At 38.2% G+C, this 27933-nt stretch overlaps 4 protein-coding genes across 4 annotated transcripts; all 4 read right to left on the reverse strand.

The window, feature by feature from the left end:
• Positions 1-7100: 7100 nt before the first annotated feature.
• On the reverse strand, positions 7101-8791 carry LOC138909325 (uncharacterized). Its single transcript, XM_070200512.1, has 4 exons — positions 8706-8791; positions 8536-8627; positions 7772-7962; positions 7101-7220 (listed from the first exon to the last, which is right to left on the reverse strand). The coding sequence occupies exons 1-4, from the start codon at positions 8789-8791 to the stop codon at positions 7101-7103; spliced, it is 489 nt and encodes a 162-aa protein (XP_070056613.1).
• A 9673-nt stretch (positions 8792-18464) lies between these two features.
• On the reverse strand, positions 18465-18854 carry LOC138909326 (uncharacterized). Its single transcript, XM_070200513.1, has one exon. It carries the CDS (start codon positions 18852-18854, stop codon positions 18465-18467), a length of 390 nt encoding a protein of 129 aa, XP_070056614.1.
• A 4385-nt stretch (positions 18855-23239) lies between these two features.
• LOC138909327 (uncharacterized) lies at positions 23240-23725 on the reverse strand. Its single transcript, XM_070200514.1, has one exon. The coding sequence runs from the start codon at positions 23723-23725 to the stop codon at positions 23240-23242; it is 486 nt and encodes a 161-aa protein (XP_070056615.1).
• A 2997-nt stretch (positions 23726-26722) lies between these two features.
• LOC138909328 (uncharacterized) lies at positions 26723-27200 on the reverse strand. The gene is made up of 2 exons (XM_070200515.1): positions 27027-27200; positions 26723-26977 (listed from the first exon to the last, which is right to left on the reverse strand). The coding sequence occupies exons 1-2, from the start codon at positions 27198-27200 to the stop codon at positions 26723-26725; spliced, it is 429 nt and encodes a 142-aa protein (XP_070056616.1).
• Positions 27201-27933: the final 733 nt, after the last annotated feature.

Genomic DNA, 27933 nt, shown 5'->3' on the forward strand with positions numbered 1-27933 from the left:
TATCTATCGGTAGAGGTATTACGTGTTCTCACCATCTGCGAGAGAATAAGAGTATAATGGTTCAATCATCGATGATAGAATAAAATCGCACGACAGAATAAGAAAGAAGTGATATTGTTCCTAAACTTCATAGCCTCTAAGAGATAAATACAGACGTCTCTGTACCGATCCTTCAGACTCTACTAAGTTTTCTCGTGACTCGTGAGACCTATGTAACCTAGTGCTCTGATACCAACTGTCACGACCCGAAATTCCTACCTTCGGACCGTGATGGCGCCTAATATTTCACTTGCTAGGCAAGCCAACGTTAGAATAACATTAACCAATTTTTAAAACATCTTTAAATTATTAATAATCAAAGAAACAATTGCAGAAGCAAAGTTTGAAATATAGTGAAATAATCCATAAAAACAACGGTATCTAAATACCATCCCAGAATTGGTGTCACAAGTGCACGAGCTTCTAGAATAAATACAAATAAAGGTCTGAATAAAATAAAGCTGTCTGAAAATAAACACACAGCTAAAGTAAAATAGACGGGGACTTCTGAACTGCGTACGCCGTGCAGTTATACCTCAAGTCTCCTACGAGTAGCTGAAATCCGAGCAAGTCTATGGTACGCCGCTGGGACCAACTCCAAAATCTGCACAAGAAGTGCAGAGTGTAGTATCAGTACAACCGACCCCATGTACTGGTAAGTGCTGAGCCTAACCTCGACGGAGTAGTGACGAAGCTAAGGCAGATCACTTACATTAACCTGTACGCAATATTAGTAACAACAACAGATAATAAAATTATATCAGGTAACTCATTTATAATAATTGAAGCCAACTCAGCAGTCATAACCAATTATTATTTCCATCAATTTCCGTTGCAGCGTGCAACCCGCTCTCACAATATATTCACATTCAATTCTGTTGCGGCTTGCAACCCGCTCTCACAATATATTTACATTCAATTCCATTGCGGCGTGTAACCCGCTCCTCCAATATATTCATTTTAATCAAGTCTGTTGCAGCGTGCAACCCGATCCCCCAATATATATATATATATATATATATATATATATATATATATATATATATATATATATATATCGACTTTTAAATAAGTCTGTTGCGGCGTTCAACCCGATCCTTCAATGTGGACTTTTAATAAGTCAGTTGCGGTATGCAACCCGATCCTCCAATATGGACTTTTATTAAGTCTGTTGCGGCGTGCAACCAGATCCTCCAATATATCCGTTTACCAATTCTTTTAGAAGAAATTTCCCAAATAAATACAACAATTAATATAAAATTATAAGACAACAAGCATACAATAATTATGATTTAATTATGAAACAAACAAAGGCAAATAGCAAATTATTATGAAAATCAGATAGAAAATATGCAGTTTAATATTTAATATGCTAAATGTCAAATAATAAATAAGGCACATAATTCAAATAGCATGTAACACTTAATGCAGGAATTCTAGAAATAATATTTGACAAAAGAATAGGAGAAAAATAATTATTATAATAATTAATTCATGATTTTTCAAGTAAGCAGGCAAATAATTAATTTAACGACGTATAGACACTCGTCACCTCGCCTATACGTCGTTCACATACAATTCACATAACAAATAATTTAAGGGTTCTATTCCCTCAAGTCAAGGTTAACCACGACACTTACCTCGCTTTGCAAATTCCAATCAATTACTCGACCACAACTTTTTCTTTTAAATTTGTCTCCAAAAGCTTCAAATCTATTCATAAACAATTCAATATACTCAATACGAATCATAAGAATTAATTCCATATGAATTTACTAATTTTTCGTATAAAAATTTGAAATTCATTAAAATATTCGACAGTGGGACCCACAACTCAAATCCCAAAAAACTCGCAAAATCCGAACACCCGTTCTGCTACGAGTTCAACAATATATAAATTATCCAATTCCGATATCAAATAGACCTTCAAATCTAAATTTTTTATTTTTTTGGAAGATTTTAGAAAAAAATTGATTTTTCTTCCATAAATTCACGGATTCATGATATAAACGAGTCTGGAATCATGAAATATAATCAATATAGGATAAGGAACACTTACCCCAATGTTTCCCGTGAAAATCGCCCAAATATCCGCCTTAACCGAGCTCAAAACTACCAAAATGTGAAAATAATATCGGACTCTTCGATATATACACTGCCCAGGCATTTCTGCACCTGCGGTGCCTGGACTCGCACATGCGAGCTCGCATCTGCGAGAAAAATCTTGCATCTGTGAAATGGGGCTGCCAGGCGAGGCCTCGCACCTGGAGAGGAAAAATGCGCACCTGCGCTGCCTTTCGCTTCTGCGATTGCCAGGTCCGCTTCTGCGGACGCGCGGGTGCGTGCAAGTTTCCGCACCTGCGGACCTTTGCCCAGCCTGCCCAGGCCACTTCTACGATGGAAGGCTCGCTTTTGCGAGCTCGCACCTGCGGTCAAAAATCCGCAGTTCCAATTACAACAGAAGGCAAAATTTCGGATTTTGCTTAAGTCCAATTCTTGTTCCGATTTCGATTCGAATCATACTCGGGGTACTCGGGACCCCGTCCGAATATACCAACAAGTCTCGTAATATAATATAGACTTACTCGGGGTCTAAAATCATGTCAAACAACGCTGAAATTATAATTCACACCCCGATTCGAACTTTGAGTTTTAAACTTTTAAATTTGCAAATCTCGTGCCAAAATATATTAAATGAATCCGGAATAACTTCAAATTTGGCACACAAGTCCTAAATGGCATAACGGAGCTATTCAAATTTCCAGAATCGGATTCCGGCTCTAATATCAAAAAGTCAACCCCGTGGACACTTGAAAGTCTTTGGCCTTTAAATTGCTAGTTCCGTTAAATAGTCATAACTTGAGCTAGGGACCTCCAAACTAAATTTCAGGCATACGCCCAAGTCTCAAATCATGATAGGGAGCTACCGGAACTGTCAAAATACTGATCCGGGTCCGTTTGCTAAAAATATTGACCAAAGTCAACTTAGTTAAGTTTTAAAGCTCTATTTCACATTTTAATCCATTTTTCACATGAAAACTTTTCAAAAAATTTTACGGACTGTGCACGCAAGTCGAGGAATGATAAAATGGTGCTTTTCGAGGTCTTAGAATACAGAATTACTCATTAAATTTAAGGATGATATTTTGGGTCATCACATCAACGCGGGGCCCGTCTCTCGGAACCCGACATAATTTTTATGAAATCCGAAAACTCATTCCGGTACGAGTTTAACCATACCAATTTTACTCAAATTCGACATCAACTAGACCCTCAAATCTTCAAATTAAACGAAGAGGGTTTTCACTTTTTTTCCAACTTAATTTACCAATTAAATGTTAAAAATTACCATAGATTCGGGTAATTTAACCAACATTGAGTTAAGAACACTTACCCCGTTATTTTCTCTAAAATCCAATCCAATCCGTCAAAAATAAAAAATGGGACGAAGTCACATTTTCAGAACTTAAACTCACTGCCCAGCGATTCCTTCTTCGCGAACGTGGCCACTGCCTCGCGTTCGCGAATCACAAATTTCCTTCTACCCAAATTCCTCCTTCGCGAACGCGGCATATACCTCGCATTCGTGAAGCACAATTGCTTTTGTCCCAAAATCTTCTACGCGAACACGATAAGCCACTCGCGAACGCAGACCTTTACTGACCCCTCTCATCGCGAACGTGACCTCACCTCCGCGAATAAAACAAATGTAGGGGGTCCCTAGTTGCTTCTTCTCTTCTTCGTGAACGCGTAACACCTCTCGCGTTCGCGATGCACACCCTGTCCACCTTTCGTGAACGCATCCTGATCTTCGCGAACGCGAATAACAAATATTTCCAGCTTCTCAGTTCCTCTTCGCGAACGCAATCACTTGTACGTGAACGCGAAGAAGACTTGCCCCAACTCTCACGAACGCGGACCAATATTCGCGAACGCGCTGAAGAAAATACTACTGCCATCCAAATACACTACGCGTTCGCGACCCTTCCCTCGCGAACGCGATGAAGGATTTGAGGCATCAGATACCCGCAGATTACTGCAGTGGAAAATAAAGAAAAAATGGTCTGAAATCAATCCGAAACATGCCGAGCCCCTCGGGACCTCAACCAAACCTACCAACAAGTCTTAATACATCCTTCGAACTTAGTCGAATTCTCAAATCACATCAAACAATATCAAAACGACGAATCACACCTCAAATCAAAATCTATAAACTTTGAACTTTCGAATTCTATATCTTATGCCGAAACACATTAAATCAATCCGGAATGACATCAAATTTTTTATACATAAGTCATTAATGACATAACGGAGCTATTCAAATTTCCAGAATCGGATTCCGACCCCGATATGAAAAAGTCAACCTCCGGTCAAACTTTTCAAAAATTCATCTTTCGCCATTTCAAGCAAAATTCCTCTACAGACCTCCAAAAATAATTTCGGACACGCTCCTAAGTCCAAAATTACCATGCGGAGCTATTGACATCATCAAAATTTTATTTTGGAGTCGTTTACTTAAAAGTCGACTCTCCGCTCAACTCTTTCCATTTAAGCTTCTAAATAAGGATTGTTCTTTTAATTTAATTCTGAATCTTCAGTAAATCAAACTCGACCACACCCGCGGGTCATAATACATATTGCGAAGCTACTTGACACCTTAAGTCACTGAACGGGGCGTTAATTCTTAAAACGATAAGTCGTGTCATTATATTCCCTCCCCATACCCAACTAGTGAGATTATACTAGGTTGTTGTTATTGCTTATTTTATTTTAGTGAATGGACTAGCAACTTCTTGAATACAACTGGACACTTCACATGGAACATTGAAAAAGCAGGTTGAAAACGTGTTAGCCAATCACTTGAATACCAAAGCAAGTGAAAACCCATTAGATATATTGATTTAAAATTTTTAAATATTTGACAATTCTAAAGAGCAAACTTCATTTATGTCCGTTCGATACTAAATTAAGACAATCGCTAGTCTATTAAATTTGATTGTAAGTTATAGCCAAAAACTTATTATATTGGCTACACACAAAAATGCGCGGATCTATTTGATCAACTCTTCAAGTTGCAAAATAGAGTTTTTTTATCTATTCTGATCTGCTACTCTTCATTATTTCTCCACCATAAATTGTTAAATTTTAAAAAATAAATTAATTTTCTTATTTAACTCCATTTGATTTGCAGGATTTAGTAGACAACCGAAAGCTATTTCAAAGTCGATATCACTTCTTTTTTAATAACTGAAGAGATGGAGAAATGAAATAAAAATTTCATATAACTAAAACCAAAAGCACCAACTTACGGTGAAATGAGCAAGTTTAATTTCTCTCTCTCTCTCTCTCTCTCTCTCTCTCTTATTTTTTCTTCTAAAGGCTTCGTCTTTATATTCCTCTAATCTGAATATATGTCACATTTTACTTTTTAAGATCAAGTTTGACCATTTTGAATCAGTCTCTTGTTTTATAGATAAAAATTAAAAGGTGTAAAATATCTTTTAAATATTCGTCACAGAAATACCCAGTTTTCATATTACAAATAATGAGTTCCTTAAATTTACTAACGCTTACAATTAGCAGAAAAAAATCATTGTTTAATAAAAACTAAAAAATAGCAAAAAAATTAAATAAAAAAAAAAACTAATTAGAGTAACATGAGTCTTGTGAGTTGTGATTCAATAGAATTACTTTAATCTTTTTGTGAGATAGACCTATTATTTTTGTCCATTACCGTTCTTTGATTTTTGTTTTAATAGAAATATCAACACCTTCTTAATTATAAAATTTTTCTACAAAATAGTATATACACATTGGATAGATAAGGTTAAGGTAAAAGAAGAACATATATATACACACATTATACAACAGTCTATACACCTTGGATAAATAAAGATGCTCGGGATACAAAATAGACTGTCACTATACAAAATATATACAATAGACTATCACTATACAAAATATATACAAAATAGACTGTCACTATATATATATATATATATATATATATATATATATATATATATATATATATATATATATATATATATATAAAATAGACTGTCGCTATATAATTTATATACAAAATAGACTATCACTATATAATTTATATACAATAGACTGTCACTATACAAAATATATATAGAAATATTTTCTTACTTTACAATTTTATACTCTTAATCTATTATGTAAACAGGCTTAAGGGCCGACCATAACCAGAGTTCGGATAATTACCCCCACGCTCGGGGACTGTCGTCCGAAAAATAAACGAGATCTAATTATTAAAACTCTGATATCATAAGACCTTTTAGGCAACCCTCAATTTTTATAGGCCACAGCCACCCCACTCGAGGACTGACACTTTGGGCAAGCTCGAAGTAAAATGAAAAAATAAGCCCAAGGGAAAAATCCCGAACTAAAGAGGCTAAGGATGAATTAACACGGTTCGGAGACGTCCGAATTTCGTAACAAAACAGGCTTTCAAATTCTTTCATAAACCGGTTAAAAAGGCTATCCCCGAAAAATTCATAAAAGACTTCGATAATATCAAGCCTTGAAAACTCTAATGAGTACGAAATTGTTTGAACTCTCGAACAATTCCTTATTTCATTATAAGGCATTACAAGTTTTGCAAATACAAATGATAAAAAACTTTTTCAAGCCGAAAAGGGGAGAAAGCCATAAACAATCTTTTTACAAAGGCTATATCGGACTAATACAAAAGCCTAAGGGATGTTTTTGCTTTGAGTTCGAGAGACCATCCTCGCTCAAATAAAAAACCTAAGGGTTACCTTACTTCGAGTTCGAGCAAGCACTCAATCGATCGTAAAGCCTAAGGGCTATACTAGTTCGGTTTCAATAAAATTATCTAAACCTCCGACCTTAGAATACAACTTCATAATTTTATAAGGCAGAAAAGAAGGAAGTTTATTTATATATATATATATATATATATATATATGTCAAAATCATTTACAAGAGCAGTATGGCCAGATCAAATTTCTCTACAAAAGACCGAAATGGTCTTAAAAGAAACACAGGAAATACTAATCCTAAAGGACTTAGTCTTCTCCTGGAGCAGCATCTTCGCTCTCGAGGACTTCTCCACTTTCAGATCCGCTCATACTCCCAGAATCATCATCATCAGAAAAGTCCAACACTCTAGCTTCAGCTTCAAGCTCCTAGCATTCTCGATCTCGGCTGTAAGATCGAAGCCACGAGCATGGATCTCTTCGAGAGTTTCCCTTCGAGACTGGCATTTAGCATTCTCAACAACCCAGTTTGCTCGAGCCTTAGCAGCTTCGGCAACCTCCTTTGCTCGAACCTAAGCAGCTTCAGCGTCGGTCTGGTAGATGGCCACCATTGCATTAGCATTAGCCTTGGCTGTTTCGACCTCCGATTTGGCCGATGCAAGTTCTGTGGCTAGCCTCTCTCGATCGAAAGTTGCTGAACCCAGTCGAGACTGAAACACCTCAATTTTCTTGGCTTGCACCAAAGCCTTCTCTTTCAAGCTTCAGAGTTGGGTCTCAGCCGAGGCCAGTTGAGATCGGGGAGCCTCCTTTTCTGAGGCAAGGCGGTCTATGTTCTTCTTCCACGTCTCGGCCTCCACTTTCACTGTGCCCACTTCCTCACGAAGCTGCCCGATCACGTCGAACTTTCGCTGGACCTGTGGGACCGAACTATTAGCCACCACGCCCGAGTCAGTGTCATTAACTTCAAAGTTTCTTTTTACCTGGTCGGCCAGATCAGCTTGTTCTTTCTGAGATGCTTCTAGCTCAGCCCGAAGTCCTTTTGCATCCCATTCTCTCTGCTCATTGAGACGCTTGAAGAAATCTCTCTCCTCAGTAAGCCCTCGGGTTTCGGCCTTGTACCGACTCAACTCCCCTCGGGATTGGTAGAAAGCCTCGTGATGAAGCACAAAGCCTACAAAAATAGAAAGAAGGAATTATACAAGGGGAGAAAAGTACAAGTATGAAAATTGACAAAGAAAATATGAACTTACTCGGTTCAAGGCCTGTTGGGCTGCGTTGAAAATACAAGGTGCTCCCACCTCGTCCATCTGGGCTTGGTCTTGTTCCGTGACCAAACATCGGAGGTAGCTAGCCACCCCTACGGGGGCAGCAAGAACCCGGGCATCCTCCGGGACTGTGATAAAGATTGTTTGCTTACGCCCAGGATCGACACTAGGGGCCGAAAAATGATTGGTCAGTTTAAAACTCGAGGAAGCCTCGCTCGAGCTCTTCTTCGGAGCCTCCAAGTCACTTAGACCGGTGACATTTTCTACCCCAACAAAATAACCACAAAAAGGATCTTCCTCTCCGTGGGCTCCTTCCCCGTGACAAGTCTCCACGGCCTGAGCGTCCCGCATCATCGACTCAGAAAATGAAGGAAACGAGGGGGAATCCCCGATATTTATTGCCCCAAGTGGGTCTTTTGGGGCACCACCTCCATCTTGGGGAGCCTCGAGCCCGGTTTCTGCACCAGCATCCACCGTACCTTCAACAGTCTCTTTGCCCCGAGATAAAGCATCTTCAGTTCCTCTTGGCTCAGGGACTTGGGCCGAAGGCTCCTCCTCGACCTCATCAAGCCTAGACGGAGCAGTATCAACTCCCACCGGTTCCTAAGTTCTCTGAATCTCGGTGCCAGCTCGCGCACGGGCCACCAACCCAGAATCATCTTCTTTCTCTTCTTCTTCTTCTTCTTCTTCTTCTTCTTCTTCTTCTTCTTCCCTTAGCCTTTGGACTGACTCCATAGTTTGTAGGATTGTGTTACCTTTGGGTTTACAACTGTTCTCTTATTGGGTTTTTGACCCTCGAAGTTCAAGGCCCTTTTTCTCTTATTCTCCTTCGCCGGGTTCGAGATAAGTGGTGAAACTTCTTCATCACCGGACGGGGGGTCTCATAGTCGCGTCCTTTATGAGACCCACAAAAGGAAAAAGTAAGTAAACTCATGTTTGAAAAGATGTTTAAACGATAGTCAAAACGGTAAGTTAGGAAGAAGGCTTACCATGATTACGAGACTCCCACCGACCCTTTGATAAATCGCGCCATGTGTGCTCGGCGTGTGTTGACGTCGAAACCAGGCTCCTAACCCAGTTCTGGAGGTGGGGAACCACACCTTGCATCCAAGCAATGGCTACATCGATAAAAACACTGATAAGAAAAGATGAAAAAGTAAAAACAACGAACAAAATTTAAAGACGGAATCATACTTACATTTCATATTCCATTTCTCAGGAAATGGCATGCTCTCATCCGGGATTAGGTCCGTGGTCTTCACCCGAACGAACCGGCCCATCCAGCTCCGATCTTTATCTTCATCTATACTCGAGATGAGCGCCTTTATGGCCCGGTGTTGAAGCTTTATCAGCCTACCTCGATAGAGTCGAGGGCTATATAATCTTATGAGGTGGTCAAGGGTGAAGGGAAGTCCGTCTATTTTTCTTAGGAAAAAATGGAGCAATATCACAATCCTCCAGAAAGAGGGGTGAATTTGGCCGAGGGTCACCTGGTATTTCTTGCAAAAGTCTACGATGACTAGATCGAGGGGACCCAGTGTGAAAGAAAAAGTGTAAACACTCAGGAACCCTTCCACGTGGATGGTGATGCCTCTTCTGGTGCCGGTATCACAACATCTTTGTTTCCCTAGTTGTAATCTTTCTTCACCTGGTCTAGGAGGCTTTTGGGTATCGAGCATATATATCTCGATACCGACTCATATCGACCTAGAACGGATGAGGGTTTCTTGACCATAAAGTCGGAATCAATGACACACACCCCGAGAATAAGTTCTTCAGGGCGTGGCTCCACCACTGGTTTCTCGCCAGCCGGCCGCGATGAGGAAGCAGCCTCTTTCTTCGAAACAGTTTTAGATATTTTGGCCATTTAGCTTTTGTGGGCAAAGAAGAATGGAGACTGAAATATTTGGTGTTTTAGGAAGAACAATCAAAGAAACTCAAAGACCTGAAGATAGAAAGCTTTGAAGAAGGCAAAGAACTATAGAGATTAGAATGAAAAAGATTTGAAAGTAAAGTTTGAAATAATGAAGAAGGAGGCCATTTATTGATTTCACAACGACAGTTCAAAACTAGTAGTGGCCGACTGTCGACTGACGCGCATTAAATACTTGGGAAACTGTACGGACGAGACATTTCGGTCACTTCTGCTGCTTATGTCACAATGATTACGTCATAATGTACCGAGGTGAAGACCGAAGACTCAAATCGTTTTCTTGTCTTTACTCTCCAAAAAATGAGGGGACTATCTGTATACGAATATTGGATGGTTAATCGAGACCGGGGCGGCAACAAACCGAGGTTCGATCCCAAGTTATATTGGATCGTGACATGAATAGATATTGCCTAGCTCGTGATTCAGGGATCGATCGAGATCGAGACCAGCTAAGGTCGAGACCGAGAAGGATAGAGATCTAGCGAGATCAAAAAAAGCCTGCTAAGTTGAATAACAAAAAGTCGAGGAATCCGTGACCGAGCGAGGATTGTGGTGGAGATCTCGGCACGTATCAAGTCAAGATCGGTTTATTAGCCGATTAGGAGATTTTCTTCTATATTTAGAATTGTACCATATGTAGAACTCCTCTACTATATAAAGGGGGTTCCAATCATTTTGTAAAATACAGATTCACGCATAACAAAGCAGTATATAACATTTTCTTAAGAACTCTTATTTTGTTGTCCAGTTCTTGTTTATCAATAATATACTCAGTTGGTTCGAGGGCGACCTAGATCGAGGGCCAAAGTTGCGCATTACATTGGTTTGCTTTATTTTACAGTTAATTTCTAACTTCAATCCTCATATTTCTCAGTTTGTGCCAAGTGAAATCATATATCCTTAAAACCACTTACAAATTTAGTTGTTATCCGATTTTAAGGGTAAACAAACATAATTAAATTAATGTTAAGACAATAATTAAATATCTACGTTAAAACAATATCAACTTGAATTGTTAGAAAAGGTAATAATAAATTATGTATAGATAGTGTTCACCTTTGACACAATATCATTTAATTATTTTTTTAATATTATAGTACTTTGAAATCAATTAAATTTTGTTTTTTTTAAAAGTATATATGATGTCCTAATATTTAGAACCTCATATAAATTATTTCCTAATATGAATAGACAATCGATCCTTCTCCGTGTACAATTACATTTAAGGTTATTGACCCATTGTTTATTTTATTTTATTTTAGTGAATGGACTAGCAACTTCTTGAATACAACGGGACACTTCACATGTAACATTGAAAAAGCAGGTTGAAAACGTCTTAGCCAATTACTTGAATACCAAAGCAAGTGAAAACCCATTAGATATTGATTTAAAAATCTATATATATATATATATATATATATATATATATATATATATATATATATAAAAGAACTTTAATTTTTTACGCTTTTAAATATGTGTGTAGGGGGTTTTAATACATGATCTCTTAGTCCAATATACATTGAATACATGCAAGGTATTTGATTTTCGTTCTTTCATTAAATAATCGACCTTTTGTCTTTCGGACACTTCATGAAACGAAAAGGTTAAAAAACTTTCTTTCCTACCGCTACTTCCAACCTTTTTTCTTTTTCTTTTTTGGTTATTTCTTTCCCTTTTCTCCCACTTTCCTGCTAATCCAAAACTTAACTCTCCTTTTAATGCTTGTAAATTGCAATGCTCCATTTTTTTCTCCTAATAAAATATAACAAATAAATCGTCTATCTATTTTAATATTCCCATCACCCATATTGTATATTGAGCAAAATAACCATTCAAAAGAGAAAACAGATCCAAGTACCATCCTAAAAGCAAAGAGACGAAAAAAAGTAGGAGAAAAATATTCCATGCACACATTTGTCATAAAAATGGGAGGTTCCTTCTTGTTCTTTTTCTATTGTAGAAACATATTTCACATTATTTTTTTTCTCTTTTGCATAATCGGTTGAGTAAAATATTTTCTAATATATAATTTCAAAACTCATGATTTTGCGATTTAACTTGTAAGTAGTGATAGCTTAAATTTATCATCACATTTATCTGCTCAATTATCGAAAAATAATTAAAATAAAAATATTCGAGGACAACAAAGTATGAGAATACTTTGAGGATAGTTTACCATATTTCTTTTATGTTAATAATTATATTATAAAGAAAATCATGTTTAAGCAATAAAATTTATTTTTTAACACGAAGTAAGTAAAAAGGGATGGTAATAATACTTTATACGAAAAAGGTCCAAATATGTCCTTGTACTATACGAAATTGAGCACATTTGCCCTTCGTTAATACTTTAGCTCAAATATGCCCTTACTGTCACATAATTGGTCCATATATGCCCTTAGAGTTATACAGTTGGCTCATATATGCCCTTTTCGAAAAGGAATCCACTTAAACTAATTAGCTCTTTCGTTAATTGTATTAAAGTGTATTACAAACACTATTTTCTTTTTATTAGTAGTTTTTTTTCTTTACCTTTCTCTTTTCTTTCTTCTTTTTTCTTTTCTTCTTTTTTCTTTTTCTTTTTCTTTCTCCCTTGTCCGATTTCCTCCATTACTAATGTTCTCTCCATTTTCGTCACCAATTTTACTTGATAAAACTCATGAATTTCAATTACTAAGAAAATTCTCCCATAATAATTTTTTTATAGATCATATGTTTGTCAATTTTTAAATTTTTACAGAACATATATTTAGTTCTAAAAAAATTAACAAAGTAAGATTGAAATAATATTTATGTAACAAAAAACCCGAAAACTCCAACAAAACCAAACAATTCAAACCGATATAATTGGTTTGGTTTGATTTTGATAAAAACCGAACCAACCCGTTCCATGTACACCCCTAATTTACATAATTAATAAAAAAAATAGAAAAGGTCCAGCTGAAAAAAGATGAAAAAGACTAACAACTCAAATTTATAACACTACAACTTGAACTCTAGGTTTTTAGTCATTAAATTATCTTTGTGGAAATAATTTAAATATTTTGGTCTTTTGAGTATTGTTAAAGATTGAGATATTTTTATTATTTTAAAATTTAAACCATAATTTTTGGATAATTTAATTTCGTTTATTTAGAGGGCTAGTGAAATTGGAACTTGATTACCTTATGAGAGATTTTTCTTAGTAATTGGAATTCACGAGTTTTGTCAAGTGAAATGGTGACGAAAATAGAGAAGAGATCAATAATGGAGGAAACGGATAAGGGAGAAAGAAAAAGGAAAAAAAGAGAGAAGAAAAGAAAAAAGAAGAAAGAAAAGAGAAAGGTAAAGAAAAAGAGTACTAATAAAAAGGAAATAGTGTTTGTAATACATTTTAATACAATTAACGAAAGAGCTAACTAGTTTGGGTGAATTCCATTTCGAAAAGGGCATATATGGGCCAACTGTGTAACTCTAAGGGCATATATGGACCAACTATGTGACGGTAAGGGCATATTTGAGCTAAAGTATTAACGAAGGGCAAATGTGCTCAATTTCGTATAGTATAAAGGCATATTTGGACCTTTGCCCAAACTTTTTATTAAAAATCATGTACTCTTTTCGTCAGCCTTGGCAAGCGCATAGAAAACTTGATTTTTACCTTTGGTTATTTTTGCTTTATGTTCTCCCCAAAAATCAGATTTTTAAATTTATCACCGGAAATGTATAGGCAATAAAATTTAATTTTTAACACGAAGAAATTAAAAAGGGATGGTAATAATGCTTTTTTGCCCGGTGACGTGGCATATTTTATGATCAGGAAAATAAATTATCTTTTCCCTCAAATTTTTGATATTTCCTTACTTTTTCTTTTACTTTATTTAAGAAAATGTCCAAACGTTACTACTTTTCGTGTCTTTACTATTTCAACTTTTCGACCCCATTCAGTTATTATTGTTGGGACTCTCGCAGCGTTACAACTGATGAGGGGTTTCTCTCTTTGCCTTCAGCAGAAGTTTGTGTCTTTCATTACATTTCGCCAATAATCATATCATGTTCTCTCTCAAAGACTTCATCTGTTGCACATTCAGAGCGTCAAATGCGCCTTTATTCTGTCTTTTATAATGCTTGTGCAACTATCCAAGAGCGGTCGAATTCCCATCTTGTATAGTGGCGATTACCACTTCTTTCTTTGATTCGATGCCTTCTGCTTCTTCAATTGTTCGCTGCACTGTGTTGCTACCTTCTGCCTAATTGCTAACGGTAATTACTTATTATTGTAGTTATCTTTGAAGAATGCCTTCTTTTTTCTTAATTTTTTAGATGTTTGATATTGACAGCGTATCTTATCTGTTTATTACGGAAGCTTCAAATTGATCGATTATGTTAAATCGCAACTATATTCTTTTTTCTTCACCAACATTGTAATATGAAAATATTTTCTGTCATTAACATTTCGTTGTGATAGCTTCTTTCATTTATATAATTACTCTCAACACATTATTTTTTCTATTAGAAGATGTTATTTCCGAAAAAGGTTTGTCCCTCTAAAGTCGCTAGAAATTATTAAAGGCAAAAATAGAAAATACGTTTTGCTGAAAGTGGACCAAGGCTGAGCAGTAACTGTTGGAAACAATACTTCATACTTAATATTTACACAGCAATGTCCTTAATATTTACACATCACTCATAAAGTTAAGGATATGATGTTCTAAAGTTTAGCAACAGAAGGTGCAAATACAGAACACTTTGTCCTTAATATTTACACAACACTCATGAAGTTAAGGACATCATGTCCTTCATATTTACACAACACTCATGAAGTTAAGGATACTATGTCCTTAACATTTACACTGCACATATGAAGTTAAGTACATGATGTCCTAAAGTTTAACAACAGAAAGTGCAAATACAGGGCACTTTGTCCTTAATATTTACACAACACTCATGAAGTTATTAAGGACACCATGTCCTTAACGTTTACACTGCACATATGAAGTTAAGAACACCATATCCTTAACATTTACACTGCACATATGAAATTAATGACAAGATGTCCTAAAGTTTAAAACAGAAGGTGCTAATTCAGGACACTTTGTCCTTAATATTTACACAGCACTCATACCATAGGGCATGCCATACCATGTCATGAAGTTAATACATACCATATCTAACATAGGGGTATTTTCATTCAGACGGGTAAAAATTTATTAAAGGACTCGCTAAAAGTAAATACATTTTAAACATTGATTTAAGAATAAATACAACTCTAATTAGTGAATAACTGTGCATTTCTCCGATGTTTACACATTGCCTTTGACAACGCCAATGTCAACACAGAGGCAGTGGAGCCAACCTAAAGAAGATCGATCGACATATTGTTTTCTTCATATTGTAATTTTTTTTCGTTGTTAATGTGAAATTAGTGATTTTTAAAATAGTAGATCTAAACCAAAGAGTATTTAATTTTGATTTAATTTATTTTAATTACTTTTTGTGTTCATATACATGAAATTTATTCTTCTATATATTAAACAGATTAAGTTCTTTGCAAAAAGAAATTCATGACTACGCGAAGCGAAGACAACCTCACTAGTTCTAAATATTTGACAATTCTAAACTTTACAAAAAGCCACTTCTTGTATCTTCTTGAGCATGTCATTTTACTTATATCATCTCCTCCTGAAATTGTTTCATATTTTGCTTTTTTTTGTTTGCAGCTTTCTCTATGTCTGCACTATAGCTGTGCATTATTATATTCTGCAATACTCTGGTGGTGAGCACCCTCCACTTCAAACTAAGAGGTTGTGAGTTCGAGTTACCCCAAGAGCAAGGTGAGGAGTTCTTGGAGGGAGGGAGCCAAGGGTCTATCGGAAACAGTCTCTCTACCCCAGGGTAGGGGTAAGGTCTGCGTACATACTACCCTCTCCAGACCCCACTAGTGGAATTATATTGGGTTATTGTTGTTGTAACTTGAATATGTAGCTTCGCAAATGGTATGTAAAATCTCACATATTATAAAGGCCAAATACATATGTAGGCCCTCAAACTTATCCATTTTTGTCACTTTGACACCTAAATATAGGGTTGTTCCTATCGGGCACTCCAACTAAATTCATTTATGTCAATTAAACACCTAAACATAGGGTTGTTCCTATCAGGCACTCCAACTAAATCACATTTGTGCCAATTAAACACTGTCAAGGGAAAGAGCGCGTGAACATGAGAAAAACTTGTTGATTTATTATTATTATTATTATTATTATTATAATACTCCATATTATTATTATTTTATATATTCTAATATATTATTTCTATTAAAGCCAGATCGTTATTTTTTTTCTTGGCAAAATCAAAGGCAAAGTTGCTTGCAATTTTTTCAGGTGGTATGACGATTAATTTCTTAAGAAACCTAAGAGGGCAAGCTACTTTGCCTTCGATTTTGCCAAGAAAAAAAATGACGATCTGGCTTTAATAGGAATAATATATTAGGATATATAAAATAATTATAATATGGAGTATAATAATAATAATAAATCAACAAGTTTTTCTCATGTTCACGCGCCCTTTCCCTTGACACTGTTTAATTGGCACAAATGTGATTTAGTTGGAGTGTCTGATAGGAACAACACTATGTTTAGGTGTTTAATTGGCACAAATGAATTTAATTGGAGTGCCTGATAGGAACAACCCTATGTTTAGGTGTCAAAGTGACAAAAAGGGACAAGTTTGAGGGCCTACATATGTAAAATCTCACATATTATAAAACATAAGCGATCTAAGAAAATGACATCCTTTTAACACGGAGAAGCACAACCAGATTCGACAAATAGTACAGAAAACATAACACACCCCAGAACTGACATGAGTTGTGCTCACATTACAAGAGCAAATATTTTTAAAACACAAGCAATATCGTAAAAGTTGGAAAGGTGCCAGCATCTTGTACTATTGTCTAATTTTTTTCCCTTTTCCATTTCTACATTTTGCTAAATCAAGTTTCATTATCAAAAGTTGTTTTAGAAACTAAATATCATTTGATACACGTAGAACACTTTGAACATAGAGGTCAGGGAAGATTTACCATGGACAAGCTACAAAAAATAAAATAATTCAGCGGCATATATGTTTGTACAGAATTTATATTTCAATTGTAGCTTTGTTTTGTAAATTTTTAATATCCTTGAACTGGTTAGCTGCGTATGAATGTCAATAACATTCGAAAATATATGATTTGAAGTACCTTACAAATCCATCACTCTCCTGCAAAACTTATTTACCAATCAGAAGGGTACCACTTAATTGTCATTACCATATTAATTGTCTAAGGTCTAATCTGATCAATTAACACACATATGCCCGTGTAGACACTCGTAACTTTATGTACATATCATTTCACATAGTACAAATAATGCAATTAGACTAAATCCTAAGGGATAATTCCCCCATATAAAGTTAGACATGATACTTATCTCAATTAGGATAAATCAATACTCTAAAAATTCCTTTCCTTTAAATCGGCTCAAATCTAGCAAAAAAATGACGTAATAATATCAATCAATGCAAGAGAAATCGATTTCGATTAGTAAAGTTAAAATATTTACAAAATTCTCCAAAAGTCAACATCGGACCCGTCCGGTCAAAATCCGAGTAGAAGGGTAGATCTTGACTACCCATAGCTCCACGAGTCCAAATATGTGTTTGGTTTTCGAATTCGAGTCCAATTCAATTATCAAATCTCAAATTTTTATTTTTCAAAACATAGTAAAATATTTCCAAAATTTCTCTTCAAATTCAATTATTTAGATGTTACAAATCATAAACAATCATGTTATATAATCAAAATTGAGTCAAAATCACTTCCCAATAACTTTGTATGAAAATCTTCTCCTAAAATCACCTCTTACCGAGTCTAGGGCTCCAAAATGTGATAATGAGACTAATGTCACGTCCTTAGTCGCTAACTAATTACACGTGCGACACTTGACAACTTGCTCACGTTTTTGTTATGCCAAGTCAGCCTTACTACACTCAAAATCGCTAAGAGAATGGTAGAAAGAACACAAGAGAATTGTTAAAGAAAGCTTTGTATTAGAGAGAATTTGAATTGTTTGCTTGATGAATTACAAATGAATGGCCCCCTTTAGTCTCATAGGGGCTAGTGTGTAAATATTAATTGTTACACAAGTCCTTAATATTTACAAGATAAGGACTTTCTCTAGAATTCTCTACAAGCCTAGAAGATTCCAAGGACTTTCCTAGCAAATCCATAGGGACTTAGGGTCTTCTAAAGGAAATGTCCATACTTCTCTAGAATCTTCTCACAAAAGCTATCCTTCCTCCTATGTAAGCTTCCACGTGGCATTAATATATGCCAAATGGCGCCTATGTGGCATGATAACATGGAGGGTCATCACACTCTCCCCCACCTAATGTTGCGACGACTGCGGCGCGATATTGCTGCATAAACTCTCCGATCTTATCTTTGAATTTTCATAAGTCTTCATATCGTTTCAACGTGGCCTCCTCCGGAGATTGTTCCTTCCATTGGACGAGGAACATTGTGGTGGCTTTCTGCCCTTGTTTCTGCCTGGCCTGGTAATCAATAATAGCCTCAATTTCCCGGTCATGTGATGCGGTGATAGTAATAGGCGCTCGACTTGATTGGCTCATACTCGCATCATCCTTGTCTTCATGATATGGCTTAAGTATGCTGGCATAGAAGACAGGGTAGATCTTAAGATACGATGGCATGTCAAACTTGTATGAGATCTTGCCTACCTTGGCGACGATCTTAAATGGCCCCTCATACTTGCGAATCAGATTCTGATGCATGCCCCATAATGCCTTGAACTGTTTTGGGTTAAACTTCAACATGACCATGTCCCAACTTTATAGTCAGTGGGACACCGCTTACGGTCCGCAAACTTCTTCATCTTCTTAGCTTCCCTATCCAAGTAGGACTTAGCAGTGTGAAGCTTCTCCTCCCATCCTTTGGCCATATGATAAGCCCATAAAATCTTTCCCTCGAACGCGGCTGGTAATGAGTGTATGGATGACCAGCCCACATCATGTCATGACTCTCCCTTATGATCCGCCGCATAATGGCTCCAAACTTAGGCACGTAGACCCGCCGACCTGTGGTAAGCAGTAGGCCGTCTTCAACCCAAAAATATCTCGTATTGCCCTTGTTGGCTAACTCGATAAGTTGTTTGGTTGCTGGATCATGCTGCATGCCTTCTTTTATAGCCTCACAAATGTCCCATCTTGTTGAAGTGATTGCAACAAGCTCGGCTTTCCAGCTCAAGGCATCGGCTACAACGCTACCTTTGCCAGGCTTATATTCCAGCACATAATCAAATTCGGCCAAGAAATCCTGCCACCTAGCATGTTTTGGTGTGAGATTCTTCATAAGAGTGCAAAACATATCCAGTGCATTGGATAAGCTGAAGGGCATCACCAACCACTCAAAGGCTCCATATCTCGTCACACATGCAGTCTTCGGCTCATCCCCTTCTGCAATACGAACCTGGTAGTAGCCCCTATGAAGATCCACCTTGGTAAAGTACTTGGCTTGCCCAAGTCTATCGAACAAGTCAATAATGAGAGGGATCGAGTACTTATTCTTCACTGCAGCCTTATTAAGTGCTCGGTGGTCTATGCATAAGCACAATGATCCATCCTTCTTTTTCTAGAACAATACTAGTGCGTCGAAATGTGCCTTTGATGGTTGAATGTGTTACACCCTGTGCGTCCCAAGGTGATGTAATGAATATGCGACTTGTTAATCATGATTTAAATGATTTTAAAGTCATAATATGGCTATATATGATGTTTGGATAAAAAATATGAAGTTTGGGAAAAATCGAATTAAAGTTGCGGAAAAACCGACTAAGGATTTGCCTTGTAATAGAGCTTTTTGAGAAATAAATTTCATGTGCTATATGAGATATTTTTGAGACATATTATATATCATATTGAAGTTCTTGGAATGTAGTTTCCAATGCTCTTAACCGTTCATTCATACGATACCTGGATAAAAAGTTATAAGCGTTGGAAGAAGGACCAATACGAGGGTGCCAAGTAGCACCTTTTGACTTTTCAAACAAAATCGATATTTATATCCTTATCTCATTTGTTTATTCAATTTTCCAGAACACACAACCAAATAAGACCCCTAACTTTACTCTTAAACTCTCTGCAAGAGCTTCAAACAAGATTATCATCCCGGGTATGGAATCAAGAAGCGATAACATTAAAATGATCCCTACGACGTAAGTATCGCTATATCGCCTCTCTTTTTCTTTGTAGTTTGAGTTTTGGAAGGTACTTCATAGTTAATAAAACGTGTACTTTCTATATTTAAGTGTTTAAATATCAAGGAAGGTTGATAAATTCGTTTTCTAATAGTTAGAACTCACGGGACGGTGATCGGAAGTCGTAAGTTCGAGTTATTCACTTGTAGCAGACTGTTTTGTATTGCTGTTGGACTGCGTGTTTTACTACTGTTTTGTAAAGTTTTGGAGGAGTACTGGTATGGAGAAATGCCACATAATGCAGGGTGGTGGGCTGGTCATCCATCATAATATTTTCGGGCTATTTGACACTACAACGATAGTCATTTTGTGTATGAAGAGATTGGAGTGTGTTGGGCTGTTTTGTAGTATTTTGTGGTGTATATAAGGTTGGAAAATAATGTATACATGTTGATATTGTTGTATTCTTGTGTTGTTGGTGTTATCTTGAATTTGGAGGAAGTAAGGATTATAGGGGAGATGCTGCCCGTTTTAATACAAAATAAGCTTGTCGTTCGTTGTGCGATAGTTGTACCTTACGTAACTTAATGATAATATTATTATCGTTGTTGTAGATTAAGGTACGAAGATGCGAGTTCAACTTGATGATTGGAAAGACTGTGATAAGGTATGTTAAGACTAAACCTTTCCTTCATTTTGGCATGATCTCGTAACTACATATGTTTGACAACGAGACATAAAGAGATGTTCGTATTCATGAATTTATTCACATTATCCTAGTCTCAGAAGTTACAGTATTCTCCCTTATCGGGACTTTATATTCAGTTAAGTATTGTTTTCTTCCAGTCAAGAGAGCAGATCATCTAATATATATATATATATATATATATATATATATATATATATATATATATATATACACAGTATTATAGTATTTTCACCACCATCGAGCTATAATCGGTGAGCAGGCCCCTATTGGGCAACCGTTGATCAGATGGTAAGTTATATACTGAGCCTACTATGGCCGAGCACCTATTAGCGAGCCCAGAATAGCCAAGATACAGAGCCTAGTATGACCGATCGCTTATGAGCGAGCCTACTATGGCAGAGCAGTTATACATACCGAGCCTTATAGGGCCAGAAAACTATTTTACATACTATATGGAGAGATTTAAATCAGTATCAGCAGGTAAGCATATCTTCAAATTATTTTTGACTCCTGGTTACATTCAGTTATTATATCATCAGTTCAGTTTCAGCTTTCAGTTATTTTGTTGCCTTACATACTCAGTACATTATTTCGTACTGACGTCTCTTTGCTGGGGACGCTGCATTTCATGTTCGCAGGTCCTGATAGACAGCTGGATAGACCTTCCCAGTAGACAGAGCCAAATATCAGCTTGGTTGGTAAGCTCCACTTCCCCGGAGTTACCGAGTCTAGACCTTGAAGTCCGTTTTATATATACATGTTTGATGGGTAGGTCGTGGCCTTGTCCCGACCATGATACAGTTCAACTATCTCTAGAGGCTTGTAGACAAGTCATGTACAGTTTGTATATCAGTAGATGTTTATGGCGGCCTCGTCAGCCTGCATATATATATATATATATATATATATATATATATATATATATATATATATATATATGAGTTTTTGGGTATGTTTACCTCTCAGATGAGAGAGACGGTATTTTCAGATGATTCAGAATATGGCCTCATCGGCCTAGGTTGAGGGTTACCCCTCTAGAGTTCACAATTACAGAGTGGTACACCCGGGCCGAGTACGGTACCGGGTGCCGACCACGCCTCTTCAGGTTTGGGGCATGATAGAACGTGACCAACATCTAGCAGTTCTTTCAATTGTTCCCTGAGCTCTTCTAGCTCGGGCGGTGCCATACGATATAGGGAAAATGCGGGTGGCTTAGCCCCTGGCTCCAACTCAATCTTGTGATCCACCTCTCGCCTAGGCGGCAAGTGCTTAGGTAACTCCTTGAGCATGACGTCTTTGTTTTCCTCGAGCAACTTCTCTATGCAAGGCGACTGTGTCTCTTGAAAACTTTTATCTTCCTCCAGACTTACGATGGTTGCCACGAATGCCAGCTCCCCCTTCTTGATCCCCTTAACAACCTGCATAGCTGAGAGTTGTGCTTGGATCTGTCCGTGTGGCATAGTCACTGTAGGTACCATGAAAGCTCCTTCTTGCTCCATAACCAAGAGATGTTGGAGGTAGGGGTTGATCAAAGTATGACAATGTCTAAAGAACTCTTGCCCTAATATAATGTCAAAGATATCCATATCGGTTATGGTAAAGTTTGTTATACCTTTCCAAGTTCCCAATTTGACACCAACTCCATTAGCTACCCCACGAGCATTCTGTACCTCAGTATTCACAGTCTTAATGCGAGAGTTGGTTTGAGCAAGCTTCAATTCTAGTATCTTTGCGGCAACCTCTGTCACGAAATTATGAGTTGCTCCAGTATCCACCATTGCACTAGCAGGCTTGTTGTTGATGGTGAGATCCACGTACCGATTGCCATTCTAGATAGGTTGGATAGATTGCTTCGTGAAAGCACTGCATAATCCGATCATACCCAGCTATGTAGTTCCCGAACTATCTTCTTGCGGCTGCTCCCTCTGTTCACGGACCATGGAGATTAGTCTCTCTAGGTCGGGAAAATTCCTGAAGTTGTGCGGCCCTCCGCATATGTAACATCCCTTCTTCTCGGCATGTGCCTTCTTCTCGACATAGCCCTGACGGCCAGTCGACATTTTGGAATCTTGAGTTTTGTAGTATTATTGTTGTATCTCCTTGACTTTGCCACGGTCTCCCCCACCTTTGACATTGTTATACTTTGATTCTTTGCCTTTGCCTTTGTCGTGCTTGTCATGCTTGAAATCCATGATTCGGCCTCCACTATGGTTGGTCTATATCTGTGACTTGTCAGTGTTGTAACTCCTGCTTAGTCCAATTTTGCAACCCGTCCATGAAGTGGAACAACAAGTCATCGTTGGTCAGGTTGGGGATAAAAGCATAAGGGTAGTGAACTCCTTAACATAGACATGTATGCTCCCTGTTTGCTTCAACTCCCTAAGCTTGTGCCTTGCCTTGTACAAGCTATTATTTGGAAAGAACTGTCGCTTGAACTCGACTATGAACTGATACCACATGCTAATAGTACATATACTTTTATCCACGTCGCCTATCTTCCTTATCCACCATAGCATGGCAAACTCTGAGAGGTACAACACTACAGTGTTGTTCATGGCCTCGTCATCCCTCACTTTGCCGTGCCTGAAGTAGTTCTCCAAGTTCCAAAGGAAGTTTTCCACTTCTTGTGCATCACGAACACCTTTGAACACCGGGGGTTTGGGAGCCTCGATCTTGGCCTCCCTCGTCACCACAACATTATTGGCTGCCTTTGTCATGCCAGCACTAACATGCTCCTCGAGTGACTCTGTCTTTGCCTTCATAGCATCGATAATACTCAAAGCCTCCATGAGTCTGCATTCTAAGGTAGTGATGGTTTGGCTTAATTCTATCTCAGTCTGTGTATGTCCCTCCAAATAATTTTGGATGCTCTCAATCTATTCAAGAGTATGCCCCTCAAGAACGCTAAGGGTGCTTTCCACCTTCCCCAAGCGTTGGCCAAAGATCTCCACGGCGTTCATCCCCGCGTTCATCTTTATCACCCACTCTTTACCGAGCGAGACTTCCTCGGGCAGGACCTCCACTTCATCCTCGCTCGCCTCAGTGGAAAATGGTTGTTAGGATATAAGCCCTTCATTTGACATATCCTCGGGTGGCACCTCATGGCTCTTGTTGGTGGCATTCCTCCTTTTGTTATGGCCACTCTTGCCAGTAGTATCTTGGATGACATTGGCTTAGGTGTTGGCAGCTTTAATTTCGCCGTTGTTCGCCATTCCCTTAGTTGCAACCTTTGCTCTGATACCACGTTGTCATGTCCTTAGTCACTAACTAAGTACACGTGCGACACTTGACAACTTGCTCACGTTTTTGCTGCCAAGTCAGCCTTATTACTCTCAAGATCACAAAGAGAATGTTAGAAAGAACACAAGAGAATTGTTAAAGGAAGCTTTGTATTAGAGAAAACTTGAATTGTTTGTTTGATGAATTACAAATGAATGGCCCCCTTTATATACTAGTCTCCTAGGGGCTAGTGTGTAAATATTAATTGTTATACAAGTCCTTAATATTTACAAGATAAGGGCTTTCTCTAGAATTCTCTACAAGCCTAGAAGATTCCAAGGACTTTTCTAGCAAATCCATAGGGACCTAGGGGCTTCCAAAGGAAATGTCCATACTTCTCTAGAATCTTCTTACAAAAGCTATCCTTCCTCTTATGTAAGCTTCCACATGGCATTAATATATGCCAAATGGTGCCTATGTGGCATGATGACATGGAGGGTCATCACACTAAGTCCCGAAATCCCAAGTTTTTGTTAAGCTGCGAATGTCGCAAATATGACTTGGGGTTCGCAATGAGAACCCTCCAAATACAACCATTACACCGAAAATGCGATGCCAGTTGAACCTAGGGAATGTTGCAAATACGACACTGACTTCGCATTTGCGAAGTCAGTCCCTTTTGAAAAAGCGGCCAATTGTTCGCAAATGCGACCTACCTAACCCTAGACCCCTTTTCGCAATTGTGATGTTGGCTTCGCAAATGTGAAGCCAGCCTTTCCCATACCTTCGCAAAAGTGATATTCCATTCACAAAGGCGAACTGGTGCTCGCATTTACGATAACTGCAGCACCAACTGCTAAGAATCAAGTCCAAACCAACCCGAAATGCGTATGAAACTCACTCGAGCCCCGAGGTTCCACACTAAACATCCACACAAGTCTAAAAATATCATATGAACTTGATCCCGAACTCAAAAGACCAAAATAACCTCCGAAAATTATTAATCAGACACGAAAATACATTGAAATTACAATAAAACTCAAGAATCGCTAGAATCACAACCAAGCGTACGATTCCTACCAAACCAACTCAGAATGACATCAAACTTTGCAGACAAATTCTAAATGACAAAACGGACCTATTCCAAGTTCTAAAACTAAAATCTTAACACGATAGCGATAAAGTCAAACCATGGTCAAACTTAAGAAATTTTTAAACCTTCAAATTGCTAACTTTTGGCAAAAAGAGCCAATTCAACCTAAGAACATCCTAATTCAATTTCAGGCACACTTCTAAGGCCAAATTCACCGTACGAACATATTAGAACCATCAAAACATTGTTCCGAGGTTGTTTTCACAAAAGTCAAATCTTGATCAATATTTTCAACTTAAGCTCTCGAACTAAGAACCAACAACAACAACGACCGAGTAAAATCTCACAAGTGGGATCTGGGGAGGGTAGTGTGTACGCAGAATTTACCCCTACCCCGAAGGAGTAGAGAGACTGTTTTCGATAGACCTTTCAACTCAAGAAGACGAAAAGAGACTATTTATCAGTACTATCAACAGAAACCATAGAAATAATAACATCATAAGAACAAAAAAATAGATGAAAAACAAAAATAATAACCAGTAAATAAGGCCCGGCACTATGAAAATGGAAGAGTAGTGTGAACAAAACATTGACCACTAGCAGTCTAAGATAAAACTATCAGACTAGCCTCACACTGGTACGAATTAGAAATATGCTCAACTACCTCCTAACCTACAACCTTAATGCTCGACCTCCACAACTTTATATCAAGGTCCATGTCCTCGGAGATCTGAAGCCATGCCATAATCTGCCTGATCACCTCTCCCCAATACTGCTTAGGACACCCTCTACCTCTTCTCGTACCCACCAAAGCCAACTGCTCGCACCTCCTTACTGGAGCAGTTGGGCTTCTTCTCTGTACGTTCCCGAACCATCTGAGCCTCGCTTCCTACATCTTGTCATCCATGGGGGCCACGCCCACCTTTTTCCCAAATATCTTCATTCCTAACCTTATCCATCATAGTGTGTCCACATATCCACTTCAACATCCTCGTTCCTACTACTTTCATCTTCTAGATACGTGAGTTCTTAACTGGACAACAGTCAGCCCCATACAACATGGCTAGTCTAAGCACCGCTCTATAAAACTTACCTTTGAGTAGCGGTGACATTTTCTTGTCGCACATGACTCTAGATGCTAACCTCCATTTCATCCACCCCATTCATATACGGTGTGTGGCATCCTCGTCGATCTCCTCATCCTCTTGGATAACCGACCCAAGGTACTTAAAATTGCTTCTCATGGGGATGACCTACGATTCAAGCCTCACGTCTATGCCCGCTTCCCTCGGCTCGGCGCTAAACTTGCAATCAAGGTATTTCGTCTCACTCGGGATAACTTTGCAATCCTTGCACAACCCTCTGTCACACCTTCTTAGAAGAAGATACTCAATCTGAGTCTTCGCCACCGTACTTTGGAAAGTAACCAAATTCTCCCCCCTCTTCGGAAATTTGGAGTTTGCAATCACAAGATCTATCCCTTAGCGAAATCCAACTGCGAAGTACCTCTTGCGTTCTTATTCCCAAAATCGAAGCCGCCATGCACCTCGCCATAGCCACATGCAGTCGACCCAATATTTCCAGTGAAATCTCCTCCTATAAATAACCTCTCAGCAAGAGGAATATTACGCACAATCTCATCCAACCCTTCCCAGAAGCGCCTTTTAAGCTCCTCATCCAAGCCCACTTGCGGCGCGTCAGCGCTAATCACATTTAGGGTGCATGCACTCTCCAACCATCAACTTAATAGTCATTAACCTATCATTCACCCGCCTAACCTCTACTACAGACTCTCTAAGTTCCCTATCAACCAAAATACCCACAACATTCTTATCCTTCAGGACTCCAGAGTACCATAGCTTATACCCATCCGCATCTCTCGGCTTCGATGCCCACCTAGTCTCTTGGAAATACGCTATACTGACCTTTCTCTTCAGGAGGATCTTCTCCATCCCTATGTTTCATGATTCAGTTCTCAACCTATAGGCTCTCTTGTGCCCCTTACCTCCATTGCCTCACGTCCCACCCCCTGTCTCCTACCCCACCCCGGCCCCTCCGAAGATATGACCTTCCTCTATTATCCCAGACTACAATCACTATACCTACAACAAACTAAGGAGAATCACTAACACACAATAGGAAAACGGAGCAAACTAGGAGAAAACAAGCTGTAACTACACATATGCTCATTGTATGATTTAAACTAATGCAAAGTAAAAAGGCAACAATTTAACTAACACAAAGAAGAGAAAACAGGAAAGCGGGAGGTACCAACTCCCGAGAATAGAACCTGGAAATTATCTTGGTATACACGACGATGTTTTGGCACCTGGCGCATTCACGTTCAACTTTTCACTACCTCTTACTGACACTCGCCCTGGCTGCTCTCCTATGTTCACGCGCTTCTCGATCGTCTCCAATAGCCATCGAGTATTACCTGATTGACACACAGAACATCCAAGAACGAAAAATGGGGGGTGGGGTGGGGCTATCACCGCTATCACTAGTGAAGCCCCAACAGAAGCAAAGAAGAGAAAAAAATAGAGAGAAAAAAATAGTAGGGGGTAATGGCCGAATAGGCCAGCACGCAAGTAAAAAAAAGAGGAAAAGTAGAAGGAAAGAAAGGGAGAAAGTATCGAGGGGGAGGGGACAATAAAGGGGAGGGGACTGCATTCGCCGGAATAG

This window comes from Nicotiana tomentosiformis, chromosome 4 (genome assembly GCF_000390325.3).
Source record: "Nicotiana tomentosiformis chromosome 4, ASM39032v3, whole genome shotgun sequence".
Lineage (NCBI taxonomy): Eukaryota > Viridiplantae > Streptophyta > Magnoliopsida > Solanales > Solanaceae > Nicotiana > Nicotiana tomentosiformis.

Excerpts from the sequence above, each read along its gene's own strand:
- LOC138909326 (XM_070200513.1), bottom strand. The coding sequence starts at position 18,854 with ATGGTCATGTTGAAGTTTAACCCAAAACAGTTCAAGGCATTATGGGGC.
- LOC138909328 (XM_070200515.1), bottom strand. The coding sequence starts at position 27,200 with ATGGAGAAGATCCTCCTGAAGAGAAAGGTCAGTATAGCGTATTTCCAA. Across the intron at positions 26,978-27,026 it reads TTAGAGAGTCTGTAGTAGAG|AGTGCATGCACCCTAAATGT; the intron begins GTTAGGCGGGTG and ends TGATGGTTGGAG.
- LOC138909325 (XM_070200512.1), bottom strand. The coding sequence starts at position 8,791 with ATGGAGTCAGTCCAAAGGCTAAGGGAAGAAGAAGAAGAAGAAGAAGAA. Across the intron at positions 8,628-8,705 it reads GAGAAAGAAGATGATTCTGG|GCTTGATGAGGTCGAGGAGG; the intron begins GTTGGTGGCCCG and ends TGCTCCGTCTAG. Across the intron at positions 7,963-8,535 it reads GGGCAAAGAGACTGTTGAAG|GCTTTGTGCTTCATCACGAG; the intron begins GTACGGTGGATG and ends CTATTTTTGTAG.
- LOC138909327 (XM_070200514.1), bottom strand. The coding sequence starts at position 23,725 with ATGGAGGCTTTGAGTATTATCGATGCTATGAAGGCAAAGACAGAGTCA.